This window comes from Danio aesculapii, chromosome 23 (genome assembly GCF_903798145.1).
Source record: "Danio aesculapii chromosome 23, fDanAes4.1, whole genome shotgun sequence".
Lineage (NCBI taxonomy): Eukaryota > Metazoa > Chordata > Actinopteri > Cypriniformes > Danionidae > Danio > Danio aesculapii.
In genome coordinates this window covers 2,209,170-2,232,511 of record NC_079457.1, presented here as the reverse complement: position 1 = coordinate 2,232,511, position 23,342 = coordinate 2,209,170, and the positions used below count along the sequence as shown (strand labels likewise).

The following is a 23,342-nucleotide window of genomic DNA, read 5'->3' as shown; positions in this document are numbered from 1 at the left end:
AATAAAACATTTGTACTCGTAGATTTACATTTACATTTAGTCATTTAGCAGATGCTATTATCCAAAGCGACTTACAAATGAGGACAAGGAAGCAATTTACACAACTATAAGAGCAGCAGTGAGCAAGTGCTATAGACAAGTTTCAGGTGTGTAAAGTCTAAGAAGCAAAGCATTAGTAATGTGTTTTTGAGAGAGAGAGAGAGAGAGAGAGTACAGTTACTGGTGTAGCCAGAGAGGCAGTTGCAGATTAGGAAGGAAAGTGGAGACTAAACAGTTGAGTTTTCAGTCGTTTCTTGAAGACAGCAAGTGACTCTGCTGTTCTGATGTAGTTAGGGAGTTCATTCCACCAGCTGGGCAGATTGAATGTGAGAGTTCGGGAAAGTGATTTCTTCCCTCTTAAGGATGGAACAACGAGGCGACGTTCATTCACAGAACGCAAGTTTCTGGAGGGCACATATATCTGCAGAAGTGAGAGCAGATAAGGAGCAAAGCCAGAGGTTGCTTTGTAAGCAAACATCAGATTCATCTTTGAATTTGATGCGAGCAGCAACTGGCAGCCAGTGCAAACGGGTGAGTAGCGGTGTGACGTGCTCTCTTGGGTTCATCAAAGACCACTCGTGCTGCTGCGTTCTGAAGCAGCTGAAGAGGTTTGATAGAATTAGCTGGAAGCCCGGCTAGTAGAGAGTTGCAATAATCCAGTTTGGAGAGAACAAGAGCTTGAACAATGAGTTGAGCTGTATGTTCAGATAGGAAGGGTCGGACCTTTCTGATGTTGTAGAGTGCGAATCTGCACGATCGAGCAGTTCTAGAAATGTGGTCAGAGAAGTTCAGTTGGTCATCAATCGTTACTCCATGGCTTTTTACCATTTTGGATGCAGTGGCTGAAATGCGAGCTGGAACCGAGGGATCATCATGGTGAAAAGAGAGGTATAGCTGGGTATCATCAGCATAGCAGTGGTAGGAAAATCCATGTTTCTGGATGACTGTTCCTAAAGATGTCGTGTAGATGGAGAAGAGAAGTGGCCCAAGAACAGAGCCCTGAGGTACCCCAGTGTTTAGATGCTGTAGGTTGGACACCTCTCCCCTCCAAGACACCCTGAATGACCTGTCAGAGAGGTAAGATCTGAACCATTGAATAACAGTGCCTGCGACGCCCAGTGACTCAAGCGTAGATAGCAGGATCTGGTGGTTTACAGTGTCAACAGCAGCTGATAAATCCAGCAAGATGAGGACAGATGATTTAGAGTCTGCTTTAGCCAGACTGAGGTCCTCCACGACAGAGAGCAGGGCAGTCTCAGTTGAGTGGCCTTTCTTAAAGCCAGATTGCTTGTTGTCCATGAGGTTGTTTTGAGTAAGAAAGTCTAGGACTTGATTGAACACTACTTTCTCCAGAATCTTGGCCATGAATGGATGCAGGGATACCGGTCGGTAGTTTTCAAGTAGCGTTATATCCAGGTTGGGTTTCTTTAGCAGTGGGGTCACCCTAGCCTGCTTAAATGAAGTAGGGAATAGACCAGAGTCAAGAGATGTGTTAATTATGTGAGTCAGTGTTGGTATGACTGCAGGAGAAATGGCTTGCAGGAGATGAGAGGGAATGGGATCAAGCGGACAGGTGGCTGCATGGCTTGATAGCACGAGATTGGACACCTCAGACTCAGAGAGCTGGGAGAAAGAGGTGAGTGTGTGTGGTGTTGGTGGTGTATCTTGCGTGTTTGTTGTAGGTGCAGCAAATTGAGCACTGATTTTTGCAGTTTTGGTGCAAAAGAATGTAGCAAAGTCATCAGTAGTGAGTGTGGAGGATGCTGGTAAAGGAGGAGGATAGAGGAGGGAGGAAAATGTTTTAAAAAGTAAGCGAGGATTGGTGGCACTGTTGACTTTCTGACGGAAGTATTTCTGCTTTGCAGAAGTAACCTCAGTCGAGAAAGAAGAGAGAAGAGTTTGGTATGTTATGAGCTGTTCAGGATTTTTAGTTTTTCGCCAACTTCTCTCAGCAGCCCGAAGTTTAGAGCGATGCTCACTGAGAACATCAGAGAGCCAGGGTGCAGGAGGACTGGCCCGGGTTGGTCTGGATGTAAGAGGGCATAGTCTGTCTAGACATGATGTTAGCGTGGAGCAGAGTGTATCAGTGGCACTGTTCGTATCAAGTGCAGAGAGTTTGCAAGATGGAGGAAGAGAGTTTGAAACAATGGTGGATAGTCTAGTGGGTGAGAGAGAGCGTAGGTTTCTGCGAAAGGCAACTAGAGTTGGAGTGTGCGGCGGCTCAGGAGTAATGTGGATGTTGAGAGAGAGAAGGAAATGATCCGATGTTTGTAGTGGAGTTACTAGTGTTTGATCAGCGAGGCAATGTCGAGTGTAAAAAGGTCTAGCTGATTACCTGATTTGTGAGTAGCAGAAGTAGGTGCTCTTTTGAGGTCAAAAGAGGCAAGCAGAGTCTGGAAGTCAGCAGCTTGAGGTCTTTCAATGTGAATGTTGAAGTCACCTAGCACCAACAAGGGAGTGTCAAAATCAGAAAAAGATGAGAGAAGAACATCCAGTTCATCTAAGAAGTGACCTAACATTTATGTGGAAGGGGTGGATAATGGTGACTGCATGGAATTCAAAAGAGCTGATTTTTGGCAGGGACGGTCTCTGAGTGAATTTCCATTCTTTGGAAATCAGTAGTCCAGTCCCACCCCCTCTCCCTGTCTGACGAGGAGTGTGGGAAAGAGAGAAATTAGTAGAAAGAGCTGCATGTGTAGCAGTGTCCACCGGTCTCAGCCAGGTCTCAGTTAGAGCCATGAGACTAAAGTCAGAATGAGTGGCTATGGAGGTAATAAAATCTGCTTTGTTAACAGCAGATTGACAATTCCAGAGGCCCACAGAGAGAGAGAGTTGTGAAATAGAAGATAGATGAATTAATCGAAGGTTGTGAGGGTTGCGCCTGCAGCGTACCTCCCGTGCTCTGCAAGTGTTAGTAACAACAGGAATTAGTAAACACATAATAAAAGTGCAAGGAAAACAATAATGAGTGCAGAGATAAAGTAAAATAATAAAGTAAAAAGTACTCAAGTGCTTTGTCGGTGTCTTTGCTCGGTGGAGTCGCACAGGTAGAGTCGATGGTCTTTACACTCGTCGGTCTTTACGCTCGTCGGTCTTTACACTCGTCGGTCTTTACACTCGTCGGTCTTTACACTCGTCGGTCTTCACACTCGTCGGTCTTCACACTCGTCGGTCTTCACACTCGTCGGTCTTCACACGATGGCTGCCGCGACCGCTGCCGCGGTGAGATTAGCCGCTTATATACACCCCTGACGCTTTGCTGATTGAGCTCAGCTGGGCACGCCTCGAAAGTATAAACACCCGAAACTGCAGTGGAAACTGCAAATTTTTTATTTATTGTTATTTTGTATTATTATAATTTTTTTCATTATATATGTTTTATTAATATTTTTTTTTATTTTATGTATTCATTTAAATTTTTTTTATGAAGTTCCAGTTGGTACTGATCTGCCATGGACTATTTGAATATTGATTGAATCAAATGAGATTAATATCGGAGTATTGATGTGCATGTAATTAATGTCTGTCAGGCAGGTGTCATTCGCTCTGTCCTCTCCTGATCTCACTGCTGTCAGGACGACCTCTGCTACACCCCCTTTGCTCTCTGATAGGCTGGAGGAGCTCAGTCTGGACTCCGCCTCCTCCCATGATGTAATTGGCTCAGGAGAGGAGGGGCTTGAGTCAGACGCAGAAGAGGTGGGACTTCAACCTCTGAAGAGCCTGAGATCTGCACAACCGACGGTAATGCCTGTGTAAATATGGAGCCGGATCAGTCTCTATAATAATACATTTGCAAAAATAAAATGAATACGTGCACAGAACAATTTACATTTATAAAATCCGATTAGTCAATTCTTAATGCACAATTCATAAATGCACAAATACAGTCTGTAAATTCAGTAGACAATTCCTCAATTCACTAGTAAAAAGCATAAATAATTCCCCAAATACTCACACAAATGCATCTTACCTAAATGCATTTATAATGTTTACAAATATGCATATCAAATATGCATTCTGACTTCCTTCACGCATTTATGAATTTATGGCTTGAATTTACGAATTGGATTTGTGCATTTATGAATTGTTTTAAATTTACGAATTGGTTTTCATAAATCATTTTATTTTGTAAAGGTATTATTATTAAGACTGATCTGGCTCAATAGTGTAACACTGATTTTTAATTCGTGTGTGTGTGTGCGTGTGTGTGGGTGTGTGTGTGTTCAACAGACATTTAACTGACTATAAGAAACTTTGCAAGTACATGTCAACTTACACTAACCCTAACCTAACAGTCTACTTATAATCTAATGAGAATTAGTTGGCATGTAGATGCAATGCAACTTAAATTCAACAAATAGACCATCAAAATAAAGTGGGACCATTAGGGACACTTAATATAAAGTGGGACCCTTGGTTTTTGTTTACTATAATAACCTGTGTGTGTATGTGTGTAGAGTGGCAGGAAGCACATAGAGGAGATGGAGAGTGTGAGGACACACTTACAGTCCATACTGAGGCCAACACAGACAGCTGCAGACAGGCTTGGTGAGAACACACATACACACACACACACACGCTGCATCCCAATTTGCCTACTTATACTACGTCCTAATGTCCGCACTCTTTAAAGCAGAAAAATACATGCTTTTGAGTGTGTAACAGAGGAGTGTGCAAGCTTTGGGACAAACTACTTCCTCAATAATGGACCGTTCTGTTGTTTAGTTACGAGCCCTGTCAGTCATCTCCACACATCATCCACATTTCTGTCGTATTTCCTTTTCTACTATATTGGGGAAGAAACAGCAGGTTAATCCGCCGTTCACGAGTCTTTCATGCGGAGAATTCTCCTCAGGGGTTTGGATCATTTTGCATTCAGAAGTCCAAACACGTCTTTATAGAGGTTCATTATTGTTGTTGAAGAGGAAATAGAAATAAAAGATTCTTAATTAGGTCACATATTAATGAACAATCATTCAAACTTCTTTACCAAATCCTTTGCACTTAAACCATTGATTTTACACATCTGCCATTTTTGTAGTTTTTCTTCTAACCTGGAGAACATCATATAAACATTTACCTGTAGTTTCGATATTAATGACCAATCATTCAAACATCTTTACCTACGCTTCTCCACTTATGTCTCGTACGTCCGACATCTTTGTAGTTTTTTTAACACTTTTTATCCGTGTTTGTAGTTCTAATCAAATTCACTTCCAGTTTGCAATGTATTATGGGAAATATTAACCATTAGAGTGAGCACAGACCTCCAAAAATGAATTTCCACTAGAAATGGTAGAACTCATTTTAGCATACTATAATGTGGGACACACTCGTTCTGTTTTTGACTACTATTTAGGGAGGATTGTATACGAATTGGGATGCAGAAACACATTAGGTGCACTTAATGTCGAAGGTTTTACCTCACCTTTGGAATTTGACCCTGTAGATTTTCTGACCCCTGCATCGCAGCACTTCCTGGATGATTCACATGAGAGCGATGCCACGTCACGCCTGCTCAGGTGAAACACACACACGCATATACTTGTTATAATCTGAATAGCAAAAGAGAATCTTCATTCATTATCCTTCAGCTTTGTCCCATTATTCATCTGGGGTTACCACAGTGGAATGAACCACCAACTATTCCAGTATATGTTTTACGCAGCAGATGCCCTTCCAGCTGCAACCCAATACTGGGAAACACCCATATGCACTCATTCTCACACACTCATACACTACAGCCAATTTACTTCATCAATTCCCTTATAGCACATGTGTTTGGACTGTGGGGGAAACCCGAGCACCCGGAGGAAACCCACGCCAACACGGAGAGAACACTGAGCCACCGTGTCGCTTCTTATTCGCACACAAAGCAATTTTTCAATTGTAATAATATTTCACTGTAATCAGATGAGACTATTTTCAGAAACCTCACTCTCTGTGCCTCTAAACGTGTGTGTGTGTGTCAGTGGTGTGTGTATAGGTGGTGTGGAGGAGTTGTTCCCGCGTTATTCCCGTCTTCATTCAGATGTGAGCAGTGCAGTTTCTGAGCTGCAGGTGCTGAGAGACAGTCTGGAGAGAGAGAGAGAGCGCCGCAAGGTAAAAGGGGTAGTTCACACAAAAATGAGCAGTTATCCCCCCCTGTATGTAGGTGATTTTTTTATTTTATTTTTTTAACTTTCAGCAGAGCGTTAAAGAAGATTTTGAGCTGAAGCTGTGGTCATTGGTAGGCACGATAATGGACAAAAACTGATATCGCTATATTTAGTTTTTCTGCAATATACAGTTGAAGTCAGAATTATTAGCCCCCCTGTTTATTTTTTCCTCAATTTCTGTTTAACAGAGAGCAGATTTCTTCAACACATTTCTAATCATAATAGTTTAATAACTCATCTCTAATAACTGATTTATTTTCTCTTTGTCATGATGACAGTGAATAATATTAGACTAGATATTCTTCAAGACACTTCTATACAGATTAAAGTGACATTTAAAGGCTTAACTAGGTTAATTAGGTTAACTAGGCAGGTTAGGGTAATTAGGCAAGTCATTGTATAATGATGGTTTGTTCTGTAGACTATTGAAAACAAATTAGCTTTAAGGGGCTAATAATATTGACCTTAAAATGGCTGTTGAGTAATGTAGTTTGCCCTGCGCGCTCACAGTTTTTAAAGAAACTCGTTTGGTGCGTTAATTTTGTCAATACTATTGTTCAAAAAGGTAATGATTCGCACTCCTCAAGTAATTGAGCTTCGTACTGTTTTTATTTTTAATTTCTTCGGGTGATTTAAAAACACAAACATTTCAGCACAATGCCTTCCTCAATGGCACACAATCCTCTCACTCCACCCTTTTATCCCATAATTAATCACATTGCGTCATTAGTTAGACGGCCACTGGATGATCAAAAAACAACCGCATTTTCATTTCATTATTCCATGATTAACCACATAAGGACTATTTACCTTCATATTTAACACATTATTTCACAGAGGAATAGCATATCAGTTATCATCATTTGCTTATCTGTACATCAATACAATGAAAATCCGACAGTCCAAAACATTAAGAAATACATTTGACAGTCACTCGATGATTAAAGACAATCTTACTTCACCAACACACATAACCACACAAGATATATTTACCCTCACCTTCAGAAACATTATTGATCAGGAAAATAGCATATTTACATTAATATAAGGAAATTCTGACAGACCAAAACATTAAAAAATGCATTTGTTATGTTGTGTCAATTATCTAGTCGGCTACTCAATGATTGCCAATAGTCTCGTTTTCATTTCAATATATCATAATTAACCACACGAGAAATACCCTTACCTGAAAAACATTATTTTACAAGAAATTAGCATATCAATTATCATCATTCCCTGAAGCTGCAGTCACACTGGGCTTTGTGTGTGTGAAATTCTGTCGTGCGGCGCTGTGAGAAGGGGCGGGATTAAACAAGATGATTAGACATTAAAGCGAGCGATTGCTCCATGCTTTAAATTTCTGTCCAGAGAGGTCATGTTTTGATCCTCGATTGGTCTCACGCAGTCAAGTGATGCGATTTCGCAGGTCAGAGTTCACAAAGCTCACAAGTGAACTGCGAAACTTGACGCATGACCCTGCGTTTCTGGTCTGACGCATTCGCGTGCGTATGAATGGAAGTATATGGGAGGAAAAGCCCGATGTGACCGCATCTTTATTCATGTCTACGTTGTTACAACCTCCTGGCTCAAGAAAGTAGCAACAAAACCAAATAAAAACCCAAACCAGAAAATCAAATCAACTTAAATATATTTAATTAAAAATGAAGTGAAATGAAACATAAATATAAAGAAAAGAAAACAATAAAAACTCCAAAACTGAAGAGGGAAGGATGAACGCCCGCAGTCCTGTTCTCTTGGTCTTCATCCAAACGCACATCACAGGTAACACTCCGCACCTGGTCCAAACGTAATCACGGCAAAACACTGCGCCTGTTCAATACTCTAAAAAAGCAAATCACACAACACCTCCATCTAGTGGACACCAACTCCTAGAACACTGCGACCGTCACAACGTCAATGCAGTGAAATTCCAACCCTTAAAAAACATTATAAATCCATTTTCATCGCATTACTTGTGTCACAACTGAAAATCCATGATTCCTAATATCATAGCTAAACAACAAACTGAAAGGTCCAAGTCCTCATTCATTCCTCTTGGTGCAAGTAATGTCCAAAATCTATAAAGTGTCTTGCTACGAGCCTTAAAATGGCTGTTAAACAATTAAAAATTGCTTTTATTTTAGCCAAAATAAAACAAATAAGACTTTCTCCAGAAGAAACAATATTATCAGACATACTGTGAAAATTTCCTTGCTCTGTTAAACATCATTTGGGAAATATTTAAAAAAGAAAACAAATCAAAGGCGGGCTAATAATTCTGACTGTGCATTGCGATATGTATGTAATTTCACAAAATGACTTGTGCAACTATTTGGAAAGCATTCCTCATTTTAAATTGGATTAGGATGATTTTGTTGTGCATCTGCATAAAATACACCAAATTAAAACAAATGAATGCAGAGATAAAAACAGTAGAACAAAGATAAACATGAAATAAACAGCGCTTTATGGTTTACGGTTGAGGTTCAGACACATGAGGTTCAGAAACTGTAAATATATGTAATAACACGGTATAGTCTTCATTGTATAAGTAAATAAATGCAATTAAACTTTGGTAAAGTGGCTGTCATTGAGTCTATTTACTCATCTAAATGAATAACTAAATATTTAGTCAGTTTTTCAGACTTGTGTAATGTTATTAAATCATTTGCAAATGTTTATATGGTTTACTTTCAAATACAGTTTGTGTTTCTGTTTTTAGTAGTTATATTTAACGAAAGTCGAGGCTTACTGTGTTTAACAAACAAGTGGTTCAAATTGTATTTGTATTGTAACCTTAAAATACTACTGAGAAAGTAAATAAATAAATAATATCATTTATTAGTGTTACGTTTTTGGTTACTGCACTGTCAAAGTCTGTGTTACGGGCACAGGCTAAAATTCCCTCTGACCCAAAAATGTACATTTTCAGCAGGGTATTTATAGGTAAGGTTATTTCTATAGCACATTTCATACACAGTGGCAATTCAAAGTGCTTTACATAAACAGGAATAAAAGAGACAAGTATAAAAAAGACAAATAGTATAAAAACAGATTAAAATGTGTTTAAACAGGTTATAAAAGAATAAAAAATAAGAGAAAGACACAATAGTGCGATCTGTCGGACGTAGCACAGTGCTAATACAGTAAAGGCACAGCTAAACAGATGTGTGTTCAGTCTTGATATGAATGTGCCTAATGTTGGAGCACATCTGATCATTTCTGGAAGCTGATTCCAGCAGCAGGGGGCGCTGTTAGTAGCTGAAAGCCGATTCACCCTGCTTTGACTGAACTCTTGGAAGTTCTAGTTTATTTGATCCTAAAGATCTGAGTGATCTGTTAGGTTTGTATTCAGTGAGCATATCTGTAATGTATTGAGCTCCTTTTAGCTCATTACATTACAAATTGAGGCCATTTAGTGATTTATAGAGCAGTAATAATACTTTAAAATCTATTCAGAGTGTAACTGGGAGCCAGTGTAAAGACCTGAGGACAGGTGTGATGTGCTCTGATATCCTTGGTCTGGTCAGAGCCGCAGCGTTCTGGATGAGCTGTAACTGTCTGACTGTCTTTTTTATTTATTTATAAATGATCTGATGAGTATCTTGAGCTAAAACTTCACAGACACACTCTGGAGACACAAAATATTTATTTTACATCTTGTTAAAAGGCCACAATTGGAGCTCTTTAAAGATTTAATTTAAAATAGGGTTTACAAATCTGTCACATTGTCTGAGTGAGTGTGTGTGTGTGTTTGTGTGTGTTTCAGGTGTGTGAGCAGCAGGTGGCGTCTCTCCAAAGTAAAGTTCTTCAGTTTCAGCAGCAGTTAACACTCGCTGTAGCCGCCGACCGCAAGAAAGACATCATGATTGAACAGCTGGACAAGGTAAACACACAGTATAATCATAAATAATAAAACTACTGATTTAAAGGTTTAAAAGAGCGCTTGTAAAGAGTGTGTGTTTCAATGTAATTGTGCGGATTTTGTAATAAATTGTTTTACTATTTTATATTATCTATATGTTATATAATCTTTCTGCATGAAATGAAAACTCTGGAGTCTGTAACGTGGGATCTGCCTGTCTTTTTTCATTAAAATAAAAATAAATTTCAGGTGAAGGATGACACTTTTTATATATACAAATAAATAACATTTAACAGAGTAAATGACAGTAATTCAGTGTTGGGCTTTGGGCAGACATCCTAATATACTATACTATAGAAAACAATACAGCGGGGAAAATAAGTATTGAACACATTGTCATGTTTTTTCCTGGGAATAATATTTCTAAAGGAGCTGTTGATCTGGAATTGAAGCAGATTTTGGTAAAACCCAAACAATAAACACATAAAAATAAAACAAAATGTGTAATATCAGTGAAATGACAGAAGGAGAAAGTGCTGAACTACTGAAATGTGTTTAACACTTTATATAAAGGCTTTTTTAATGACGGCAGCTCTAAGACGCCTCTCATATGGAGAATGAAGCCTCATGCATTGCTCAGGTGTGAGTTTCTCACAGAGTGTCAAAATATTGATGCTTCTGTGGGTCTCGTCTATCAAATCTGAGCTTTATTCTGTATTTTCTATTGGATTGAGGTCAGGTGATTGGCTAGGCCATTCTACAGCTTGATTTTCTTTCTCTGAAAGCATCTGAGAATCTCCTTAGCTGTGTTTTGGATCATTGTCTTGCTGAAATGTCCACCCTGGGTTCATCTTCATCCTCCTGCTAATGTAGATGTTGGACTGAAGCAGCTGATATTGATTTACACTGAGGAAGAGCAGAGGGTTGATGAAGAACTACTGAGAGATTTCAGCTGCTGTCTGGGCTTTCACTGCCCAACTACACCTTCCTTTCTTTATTTGTTCAGTACTTTTACCATGCGTATTTCATTTTATTACACACAACTTTATTTGTAAACTAATTAGATTTATTCTCTTTGCCTATATGGATTTCTTTGGTTGTTACCAACATCTGCTGAAAATTTAAAGTCAACAGCATCTTTAGAAATATGTTTTCTGAGAAAAATGGGGGCGTGTTCAATACTTATTTTCCCCACTGTATATGGTATAATGGGATGAAGAATGCATATGCTTGGAAAGTGCTGGAAGGTTTGAAAAAGCTCATGGAAAGTCCTTGAAAAGTGCTTAAATTTGACTTCGTAAAAGGCATAAAAACTCTGTGTAATAGGCTTATAAGGAAATGTACTCAACTAAAGTGCCGCCTTCTTGCAAAAATAGTCAATAAAATATTACATCCCACTTCTGCATCACATTTACTGATTGTTGAGAATTTTGTTGAGTAAAAAAAGCATATTATTTATAGGTGACATAGATACATTTTTTTATTTAGATTAATCTCACTGTAATCTTGGAGTTAATCTAGATTAAAATGGCTCATTTGAATTCTGCCGAAGGGATTCAGAATATGTGTGCTACCCAAATAATGACTACAAGTAAGTCTTTAAGAATGGGTTTCTCAAGACAGGTGGCGCATTAGAACAGGGGCTCATCTCCTGTTTCCAAAATGCATCACAAACTGCTTGAGAAACTGTTCTACTGTGATAATCAGTGATGAAAATAAATGATGTTCAATAAGATGTACTTGTGTTTACTGTTTATTCAGTTAAACATTATATTGAACTGTAGGCCTACATAAACTCCAAACAGCCATTATTGATGACCTTAATCCGTCATAACTGAACTAAACAGAAATGGAGTTAAGACATGTGGAGCACATGTATTAGTGGCATTACTGAAGTAAACACCGCAATCAAACTATTACCGTCATGTAGCACTTTTCACCATATTTTCCGACAAGATCCACACACACGGCCGTCAGTAAAGGACCGCACACACACATATCGCAAAATGCGGAAGTTTTTTCTTTCCATTCAGCATGCGTTATTAAATTCCATAACACTCTCAGCAGTCCTTACCCCTTATCTGCGTCTAATACCCCAGTTTGTCACGGGGGCATGAATGAAATGTTCGTGAGTTAAAGTGAAACTGCCGATTCTGCAGCTAAAGTCAGGCATCCTACTGATTTGATTCAGAAGGGCACTTTTTTGTCAGACGGCTCACCGTCAGGTATACATCCGCGCTAAAATATCAAGGTGAAAGTCATCAAAGCTTGCGTAGAATAGAGCCAGCTCCAAATCCAACTTTGAGAATAGATTAACGGCCATATTTTTTTTTTATCGCGTAAGAGTAGATAAGATAAGAGTCTTGCGTTAACGCCGATAACGGCCCACCACTGATATTAATAAATCATTTTAAATTAATTAAGTCACTCTTGGTCCTCAATACAGGCTGCCTGTTTGTTGTGCAGTGGAAATGAGCCCATAGAATAATGATAGTAGATTAAACAATAGCATATGTCTATTGTAAATAATGAATGCATATTTACTAGTAAATATTTTTTAATGTCATTTCTGGATGTGTTTGTGAAGTGAATGAGGCCATCTTGTCTGCAGTCTGATCATTACTCTTATTGTGTGTGTTTTTTTGGTCATGATGTATAAACACTGTAAAACTACAGTAGGGTGTGTGTGTGTGTGTGTCAGACACTGGTGAAGGTTGTTGAGGGCTGGAAGAGACACGATCAGGAGCGAAATGAGGAGATGAAACGCCTGCAGGAGGAGAAGGAGACCGCAGAGAAAACACACAACAAACATGCACAGGTACACACACACACACACACACACACTTCCACATGTGATTATATTTGTGAAAATGCTGCTATGTGTGTGTTTCAGGCTTTGTCTCGTGTTGAGCAAAATCTCTCTCAGGTTGAGGAGACTCTGAAGAAGGAGCAGAAACACAAGCAGGAGCTGCAGAAGACCAACAAACGACTGGTACTGCAGTGTTGATTTGACAAATTAATCTTTTAAATGGTGACATGAATATGATTATGATGGAGCTTATGAGTATGGCGTTGATGGTGGTGGTTATATAAGAGTGCTGTTGGTTATTATTATTTTTAATATGAGAGGTAATGATTATAGTGGTTGTAATTCTAATAATGGTGGTAATGATTATGACTGTGATGGAGATGGTAATAAAATGGTAATAAATATGGTGTTGGAGATGATGTTGGAGATAATATTGGTGGTAATGATTAATACAGTGGTGGAGATGGTAATAAATATGGTGTTGGAGATGATGCTGCAGATAATATTGGTGGTAATGATTAATACAGTGGTGGAGATGGTAATAAATATGGTGTTGGAGATGATGCTGGAGATAATATTGGTTATAATGATTAATACAGTGGTGGAGATGGTGATAAATATGGTGTTGGAGATGATGCTGCAGATAATATTGGTGGTAATGATTAATACAGTGGTGGAGATGGTAATAAATAGGGTGTTGGAGATGATGCTGCAGATAATATTGGTTATAATGATTAATACAGTGGTGGAGATGGTAATTAAATGGTAATAAATGTGGTGTTGGAGATGATGCTGGAGATAATATTGGTGGTAATGATTAATACAGTGGTGGAGATGGTAATAAATATGGTGTTGGAGATGATGCTGGAGATAATATTGGTTATAATGATTAATACAGTGATGGAGATGGTAATAAATATGGTGTTGGAGATGATGCTGGAGATAATATTGGTTATAATGATTAATACAGTGGTGGAGATGGTAATAAATATAGTGTTGGAGATGATGCTGGAGATAATATTGGTGGTAATGATTAATACAGTGGTGGAGATGGTAATAAATATGGTGTTGGAGATGATGCTGGAGATAATATTGGTTATAATGATTAATACAGTGGTGGAGATGGTAATAAATATAGTGTTGGAGATGATGCTGGAGATAATATTGGTGGTAATGATTAATACAGTGGTGGAGATGGTAATAAATATGGTGTTGGAGATGATGCTGGAGATAATATTGGTTATAATGATTAATACAGTGATGGAGATGGTAATAAATATGGTGTTGGAGATGGTGCTGGAGATAATATTGGTGGTAATGATTAATACAGTGGTGGAGATGGTAATAAATATGGTGTTGGAGATGATGCTGGAGATAATATTGGTGGTAATGATTAATACAGTGGTGGAGATGGTAATAAATATGGTGTTGGAGATGATCCTGGAGATAATATTGGTGGTAATGATTAATACAGTGGTGGAGATGGTAATAAATATGGTGTTGGAGATGATGCTGGAGATAATATTGGTGGTAATGATTAATACAGTGGTGGAGATGGTAATAAATATAGTGTTGGAGATGATGCTGGAGATAATATTGGTGGTAATGATTAATACAGTGGTGGAGATGGTAATAAATATGGTGTTGGAGATGATGCTGGAGATAATATTGGTTATAATGATTAATACAGTGATGGAGATGGTAATAAATATGGTGTTGGAGATGATGCTGGAGATAATATTGGTTATAATGATTAATACAGTGGTGGAGATGGTAATAAATATAGTGTTGGAGATGATGCTGGAGATAATATTGGTGGTAATGATTAATACAGTGGTGGAGATGGTAATAAATATGGTGTTGGAGATGATGCTGGAGATAATATTGGTTATAATGATTAATACAGTGGTGGAGATGGTAATAAATATAGTGTTGGAGATGATGCTGGAGATAATATTGGTGGTAATGATTAATACAGTGGTGGAGATGGTAATAAATATGGTGTTGGAGATGATGCTGGAGATAATATTGGTTATAATGATTAATACAGTGATGGAGATGGTAATAAATATGGTGTTGGAGATGGTGCTGGAGATAATATTGGTGGTAATGATTAATACAGTGGTGGAGATGGTAATAAATATGGTGTTGGAGATGATGCTGGAGATAATATTGGTGGTAATGATTAATACAGTGGTGGAGATGGTAATAAATATGGTGTTGGAGATGATCCTGGAGATAATATTGGTGGTAATGATTAATACAGTGGTGGAGATGGTAATAAATATGGTGTTGGAGATGATGCTGGAGATAATATTGGTGGTAATGATTAATACAGTGGTGGAGATGGTAATAAATATAGTGTTGGAGATGATGCTGGAGATAATATTGGTGGTAATGATTAATACAGTGGTGGAGATGGTAATAAATATGGTGTTGGAGATGATGCTGGAGATAATATTGGTGGTAATGATTAATACAGTGGTGGAGATGGTAATAAATATGGTGTTGGAGATGATGCTGCAGATAATATTGGTGGTAATGATTAATACAGTGGTGGAGATGGTAATAAATATGGTGTTGGAGATGATGCTGGAGATAATATTGGTGGTAATGATTAATACAGTGGTGGAGATGGTAATAAATATGGTGTTGGAGATGATGCTGGAGATAATATTGGTTATAATGATTAATACAGTGGTGGAGATGGTAATAAATATGGTGTTGGAGATGATGCTGGAGATAATATTGGTGGTAATGATTAATACAGTGGTGGAGATGGTAATAAATATGGTGTTGGAGATGATCCTGGAGATAATATTGGTGGTAATGATTAATACAGTGGTGGAGATGGTAATAAATATGGTGTTGGAGATGATGCTGGAGATAATATTGGTGGTAATGATTAATACAGTGGTGGAGATGGTAATAAATATGGTGTTGGAGATGATCCTGGAGATAATATTGGTGGTAATGATTAATACAGTGGTGGAGATGGTAATAAATATGGTGTTGGAGATGATGCTGGAGATAATATTGGTGGTAATGATTAATACAGTGGTGGAGATGGTAATAAATATAGTGTTGGAGATGATGCTGGAGATAATATTGGTGGTAATGATTAATACAGTGGTGGAGATGGTAATAAATATGGTGTTGGAGATGATGCTGGAGATAATATTGGTGGTAATGATTAATACAGTGGTGGAGATGGTAATAAATATGGTGTTGGAGATGATGCTGGAGATAATATTGGTGGTAATGATTAATACAGTGGTGGAGATGGTAATAAATATGGTGTTGGAGATGATGCTGGAGATAATATTGGTGGTAATGATTAATACAGTGGTGGAGATGGTAATAAATATGGTGTTGGAGATGATGCTGGAGATAATATTGGTGGTAATGATTAATACAGTGGTGGAGATGGTAATAAATATGGTGTTGGAGATGATGCTGGAGATAATATTGGTGGTAATGATTAATACAGTGGTGGAGATGGTAATAAATATGGTGTTGGAGATGATGCTGGAGATAATATTGGTTATAATGATTAATACAGTGGTGGAGATGGTAATAAATATGGTGTTGGAGATGATGCTGGAGATAATATTGGTGGTAATGATTAATACAGTGGTGGAGATGGTAATAAATATGGTGTTGGAGATGATGCTGGAGATAATATTGGTGGTAATGATTAATACAGTGGTGGAGATGGTAATAAATATGGTGTTGGAGATAATATTGGTGGTAATGATTAATACAGTGGTGGAGATGGTAATAAATATGGTGTTGGAGATGATGCTGGAGATAATATTGGTGGTAATGATTAATACAGTGGTGGAGATGGTAATAAATATGGTGTTGGAGATGATGCTGGAGATAATATTGGTGGTAATGATTAATACAGTGCTGGAGATGGTAATAAATATGGTGTTGGAGATGATGCTGGAGATAATATTGGTGGTAATGATTAATACAGTGGTGGAGATGGTAATAAATATGGTGTTGGAGATGATGCTGGAGATAATATTGGTGGTAATGATTAATACAGTGGTGGAGATGGTGATAAATATGGTGTTGGAGATGATGCTGCAGATAATATTGGTGGTAATGGTTAATACAGTGGTGGAGATGGTAATAAATATGGTGTTGGAGATGATCCTGGAGATAATATTGGTTATAATGATTAATACAGTGGTGGAGATGGTAATAAATATGGTGTTGGAGATGATGCTGGAGATAATATTGGTGGTAATGATTAATACAGTGGTGGAGATGGTAATAAATAGGGTGTTGGAGATGATGCTGCAGATAATATTGGTTATAATGATTAATACAGTGGTGGAGATGGTAATTAAATGGTAATAAATATGGTGTTGGAGCTGATGCTGCAGATAATATTGGTTATAATGATTAATACAGTGGTGGAGATGGTAATAAATATGGTGTTGGAGATGATGTTGGAGATAATATTGGTTATAATGATTAATACAGTGGTGAAGATGGTAATAAATATGGTGTTGGAGATGATGCTGGAGATAATATTGGTGGTAATGATTAATACAGTGGTGGAGATGGTAATAAATATGGTGTTGGAGATGATGCTGGAGATAATATTGGTGGTAATGATTAATACAGTGGTGGAGATGGTAATAAATATGGTGTTGGAGATGATGCTGGAGAGAATATTGATGGTAATGATCAATACAGTGGTGGAGATGGTAATTAATATGGTGTTGGAGATGATGCTGGAGATAATATTGGTGGTAATGATCAATACAGTGGTGGAGATGGTAATAAATATGGTGTTGGAGATGATGCTGGAGATAATATTGGTGGTAATGATTAATACAGTGGTGGAGATGGTAATAAATATGGTGTTGGAGATGATGTTGGAGATAATATTGGTTATAATGATTAATACAGTGGTGGAGATGGTAATAAATATGATGTTGGAGATGATGCTGGAGATAATATTGGTGGTAATGATTAATACAGTGGTGGAGATGGTATTAATATGATGTTGGAGATGATGCTGGAGATAATATTGGTGGTAATGATTAATACAGTGGTGGAGATGATGCTGGAGATAATATTGGTGGTAATGATTAATACAGTGGTGGAGATGGTGCTGGAGATAATATTGGTGGTAATGATTAATACAGTGGTGGAGATGGTAATAAATATGGTGTTGGAGATGATGTTGGAGATAATATTGGTGGTAATGATTAATACAGTGGTGGAGATGGTAATAAATATGGTGTTGGAGATGATGTTGGAGATAATATTGGTGGTAATGATTAATACAGTGGTGGAGATGGTAATTAATATGGTGTTGGAGATGATGTTGGAGATAATATTGGTGGTAATGATTAATACAGTGGTGGAGATGGTAATAAATATGGTGTTGGAGATGATGTTGGAGATAATATTGGTGGTAATGATTAATACAGTGGTGGAGATGGTAATAAATATGGTGTTGGAGATGATGCTGGAGATAATATTGGTGGTAATGATTAATACAGTGGTGGAGATGGTAATAAAATGGTAATAAATATGATGTTGGAGATGATGCTGAAGATAACATTGGTGGTAATGATGATTATGGTAATGGTTATGGTGGATGTAATGTTAATAACTGGTGTGGTGGTAATAAAAATGGTAATAAATATGGTGTTGGAGATGGTGGTGGTAATGATAGGTATATTTATTATAGTGACTATAATGACTGCTGGAGAGAATGGTGGTAATGGAAGTGGTGATTATAATGGTGATGTTGGTAGTGGTGATGGTAATGAGGATAGTAGTGAGATTATATGACTGGTGGTGGTAATAATAATGGTGATATGGTGTTGGAGATGATGGTGGTAATAATATTACTGATGATTATGGTGAGTGGTGGTAATGATTATGACAGCAGTGGTGATGATTATATTGGTGAAGCTAGTCGTGATAATGATAGTTATGATTATGACTATGACAGAAGCAGTAATGGGGATTCTAATGAGTGGATGGTGTATATGATTGTGGTGATGATGATGGTATCAATGATGCGTTTGTCATTTTAGGAGCAAGAGATGTCTGATCTGCGTGTGCATGTGGAGGACCTACAGCAAGACAAGCAAAAGCTTAACAGAGAAGCAGATGAACACAGAGAACGGCTCCACAAACTCCAGACTGAGTCACATGACACACGGACAAAACTACAACAGCAAATGAAGGAGCTGCAGCAGCACACACAGGAGTTACAGCAGCAGCTGAACACACACACGGTAAGACACACACACTAGTGCTGCAGAATATGATGAAGCATTCAGGCACAATAATGATAAATGTTATTGAATTCTTTTTATTATTCAATTACTGTACCTGAATACTGTCTGTCTGTGTGTGTTTTTCAGGATCAGGTGAAACAGGAAGCGTCTGCGCGCGAAGAGGCAGAAAGCAGAACTCGGCTGTTACAGGAAGAGCTGGAGACGACCAGGAGAGAGCGAGAGGCACTGAGAATAGAGCGAGCACTGGAGCAGGTCTCACACACACTCATACATTATAGACCTTATTCTGAAATACGGAAGTGCGATTGTTTTAGCGATTGATTAAGAACTTCTGATTCCGTTTCCTATGGGAGAATTGACTAGGAATACAAAACTGCAGAAAACTACTCGCTAGGGCTGCACAATATATCGTTTCAGCATCGATATCGCAATATGATCCTTCGCAATAGTCACATCGCAGCATATGCAATGTTGAGTTTGTATCATAATTCATAATTTGCATGTGTTTTTTATGCCTGAGATTGTACAATGGCCCTAAAAGCATTCAGGCATGATAAATTGTACCAATTTTGACTTTAACATTGATTAAATTTACTAAATTATTTTTATTTATATTTACTTGAATACCGTTAGACTCTGTATTTCTAGATTATTATGCATGAAAATACTCACAACACATGCAAATACAGAAATGCACTGCAAATAGCAGACCACATCGCAAATGTGTCGGTGGACCTAAAAGAGTTTACAGATTGCTTATTAGCTTTTATGGAGATGCACTCCCACTGCAGAATCATCCCAATCGATCTAACATTATAAATTATTTCCAAATTGAGGCATTAATTATCTAGTAAAATTGTATTTATATCGCAAAATATATATCAAAATAAAAAAAGATTGCAATGTTACATGTTTCCAATATCATGCAGCCCTAATACTCGCTCAAACAAGTGTGTTCATGACTATACTTAAAAAGTGGACTAATATAAGAGAATGTCAGTTTGCAACATCAAGTAGCAGAACAAGCCGCTTTCATTCATTCATTCATTTTCCTTTGTCTTATTTATCATGGGTATCAAAAATATTCGTGTTTTTTATATATATATATATATATATATATATATATATATATATATATATATATATATATATATATATATATATATATATATATATATATCGTCTTCCTCCTTTTCTGTTTTTAATGTCTAAAAATCAATAGAAGTGAATGAGACTGGAAGTTTCGAGTAGAGAGGTTTTATACCGCACCGACCTCTCCCGCTGTATATTCAGTTTTTGTTCACCCACTGCCAGACCTGCCCCGTTTTCTACCCGACCCGACCATTCCTGCTAAATTTAGATCTGGTTTTCAAAATCTCACGTTAAAATTGGACACTACCAAAAGAGAGAGAGAGAGAGAGAGAGATGACACATAAAAGTGTAGATTGTGTGAGGATTGTAGGCTAAATGTCAGTTTTGTTTGATTGATGAGACATGAGTGCTGCGTGACCTGCGGTGAAGTTTGTGGATACTCCAAAGTCAGATTTACAAACACACCCACTCAATGTATTTGCCAACTACCGATTGTGTTTCATATATCATATCAGCATTATTTCTATACATGTAGCAGGTACGAATTGGGCCACAGAAGAATGTTTAGCGGTTAAATGGGCCTCCCAAAAACACCCAGCTGGATGTTACAGTCCAGACAGCCAACTACAAGCGACTCACACACACAAACACACAGAGAGCACCACGGCGGATGCGCTCTCACATTCACAGTTAGGTGCTTTATTGGCATGACAAATAACTGTACATTCGGATTGCCAAAGCAGTGCAAAACAACAAACAAGACAGTGCAAAAAGGGCAGTAGTGCAAAACAGTAGCACTCTCTCATTCTCTCTCCCATTCACACACACAGCACTACAGCGGATGCGCATGCTCTCGGGAGCGCTATAGTGAGACTGCCCGCTCCCCCGACCATTACTGCGTTTTATTCGGAAATTTATTCCAATCGGAAGCGAAGAATAAGGTCAATAGGTGAATTGATGAACTAAATAGGCTGCAGTGTGTGTGTGTGTGTGTGTGTGTGTGTGTGTGTGTGTGTGTGTGTGTGTGTGTGTGTGTGTGTGTGTGTGTGTGTGTGTGTGTGTGTGTGTGTGTGTGTGTGTGTGAATGAGTGTGTATGGGTGTTTCCCAGTACTGGGTTGCGGCTGGAAGGGCATCTGCTGCGTAAAACATATGATGGAATAGTTGGTGGTTCATTCCGCTGTGTTGACCTCTGATGAATAAGGGACTAAGCCAAAGGAAAATTAATAAATGAATTTTAAAAATCATACAAAATTATTTAATATGATTTAAAAAAATAATAAATAATTTTTACAAAGAATTTCTGGTTTTAGTTTTGGGCTAAGGGAGTCCAGAAATGTAAGTTTTGATGAATTACGTTATTAAAAACCTTATCATCGTTTGTGTTTTGTTGGAGTGAGCGCTAATACAGTTAATGCTGAAGCTGTCATTACTGTAGTAGTTCTTGCTGTGAGCAGGCCTTTATGATTGTGTGTGTGCGTGTGCGTGTGCGTGTGCGTGTGCGTGTGCGTGTGCGTGTGCGTGTGCGCGTGCGCGTGCGTGTGTGTGTGTGTGTGTGTGTGTGTGTGTGTGTGTGTGTGTGTGTGTGTGTGTGTGTGTGTGTGTTCTACAGACGCAGTTCGAGGCGCAGAAGTCTCAGATGGAGGCTGAGTTTCGTCTGTCATTGGAGCAGCAGATCAGTGAAAGACTGACGGCCGTGCAGGAGGAGAACAACACATACAACACACAACTGCGCCAACAGCACAGGTACACACACACACAACACCACATCACCAGCATTATGAGCTTGAGAGATCAAGAACTGACCAGCTCTGTAGCTGTTTGCAGGCTTTCCGCGGGGTCTTAAAAAGTCTAAAAGTTAAAAATCGAAATTTTAGGCCTTAAAAAGTCTTAAATTGGCTGTTCTGGGTCTTTAATAATTCTGCACAGGTCTTACTTTTCCGATGTCTATGTTACACTACATCTAATGCTCATTTAAATTCTTTGTTGTTGTTGTTGCTTGGTTCTTGTGGTGTTGTAGTTCTTTATTTCACTAATCCTAATGTAATTTGTGGATTACAACTACAAATGAGACCAACATGCAGCAGCCAATCAGCTTTCTGTTATTGAACTCCGTGAGCGTGGCGAATGTGACGTCATCGCTGTGTTTACGGAGGTTCGCTTTCGGTGTGCGTGACATGATTTCGGCTGGCGGAGCTCATGAAATGTTTTGAGACTCGGGTGAAGAGTTCGAGCGACGCCGCGTTTGATTTGAGTTGAATATGAAACACTTTGAAGAGATTTTGTCTGGAACAGCTACGACTGTACACACATCTTCATGATCCGTCCATGCGTGATCATAGGGAGAACCAGATGATCAATAATTCTTGGCTAAAAATTGCAACAAACGTGGAAAAGGAGGAACCTTTATGTAAAAGTTTGGAAAAACCTGAGGGATGAGTAAAAAGAGGCCATGAAAAAGTGGAGACCCATGTGGTTTAATATTACTGAATGGGTTTTTCCTCCAGTCACAGGTTTTACTCTGATGTGAATATAATTACAATTTTGATTTGAAAACAATTTACAATTTACAAACTAAAATGAAGGAATAAATGATGTCTTTGATAACAGTAAAGGAATATTTGAACCTATGGGTTTACAGTATACTGATGCCCTGTTTTTCTAGGCTTTATTGGTGATGATGGTCAGGAATGTTGGAGCATTATTGCCTTTTTACCTCATAAGTAGAGGACAGAAACTAGCCAGACAGTAATGTGTGAATTGTTGAGTATAAAATATAAAGCGGTTCATGGTTCTGCTCCAGGTTACATTTGTGACCTGATTTCCATTTCCTCTACCTCTCGCTGTCTACGCTCTGCCTCAAGTCTTACACTGTTTCAGCCTCGCTGCAAACTCGGCACCATGGGAGGTAGAGCATTCTCTTTCCACCTTTCCGTGCTCCCAAACTGTGGAATGCTCTTCCCACTAACATTAGGAATGCCGGTTCATTGGACGCTTTTATAAAGCTACTTAAAACTCATCTTTTTAGGACTGTTTTTAATTTGTGATATCTCTTTTATTCTTACTGTGTTTTTTATTGTATTATTTTGTTTTGTTTACTGTG

At 38.3% G+C, this 23,342-nt stretch overlaps 1 protein-coding gene across 1 annotated transcript in view; it reads left to right on the top strand.

Annotated features, from left to right (window-relative positions):
* The window catches only part of cntrob (centrobin, centrosomal BRCA2 interacting protein), a 36,448-nt gene that overhangs the window by 7,348 nt on the left and 5,758 nt on the right, over nt 1–23,342 (top strand). Inside the window, 10 exon segments of the mRNA XM_056449844.1 lie at nt 3,570–3,780; nt 4,497–4,587; nt 5,489–5,561; nt 6,012–6,141; nt 9,967–10,083; nt 12,764–12,880; nt 12,956–13,054; nt 18,943–19,146; nt 19,276–19,401; nt 21,852–21,985. Coding sequence (XP_056305819.1) covers nt 3,570–3,780; nt 4,497–4,587; nt 5,489–5,561; nt 6,012–6,141; nt 9,967–10,083; nt 12,764–12,880; nt 12,956–13,054; nt 18,943–19,146; nt 19,276–19,401; nt 21,852–21,985 — 1,302 coding nt within the window.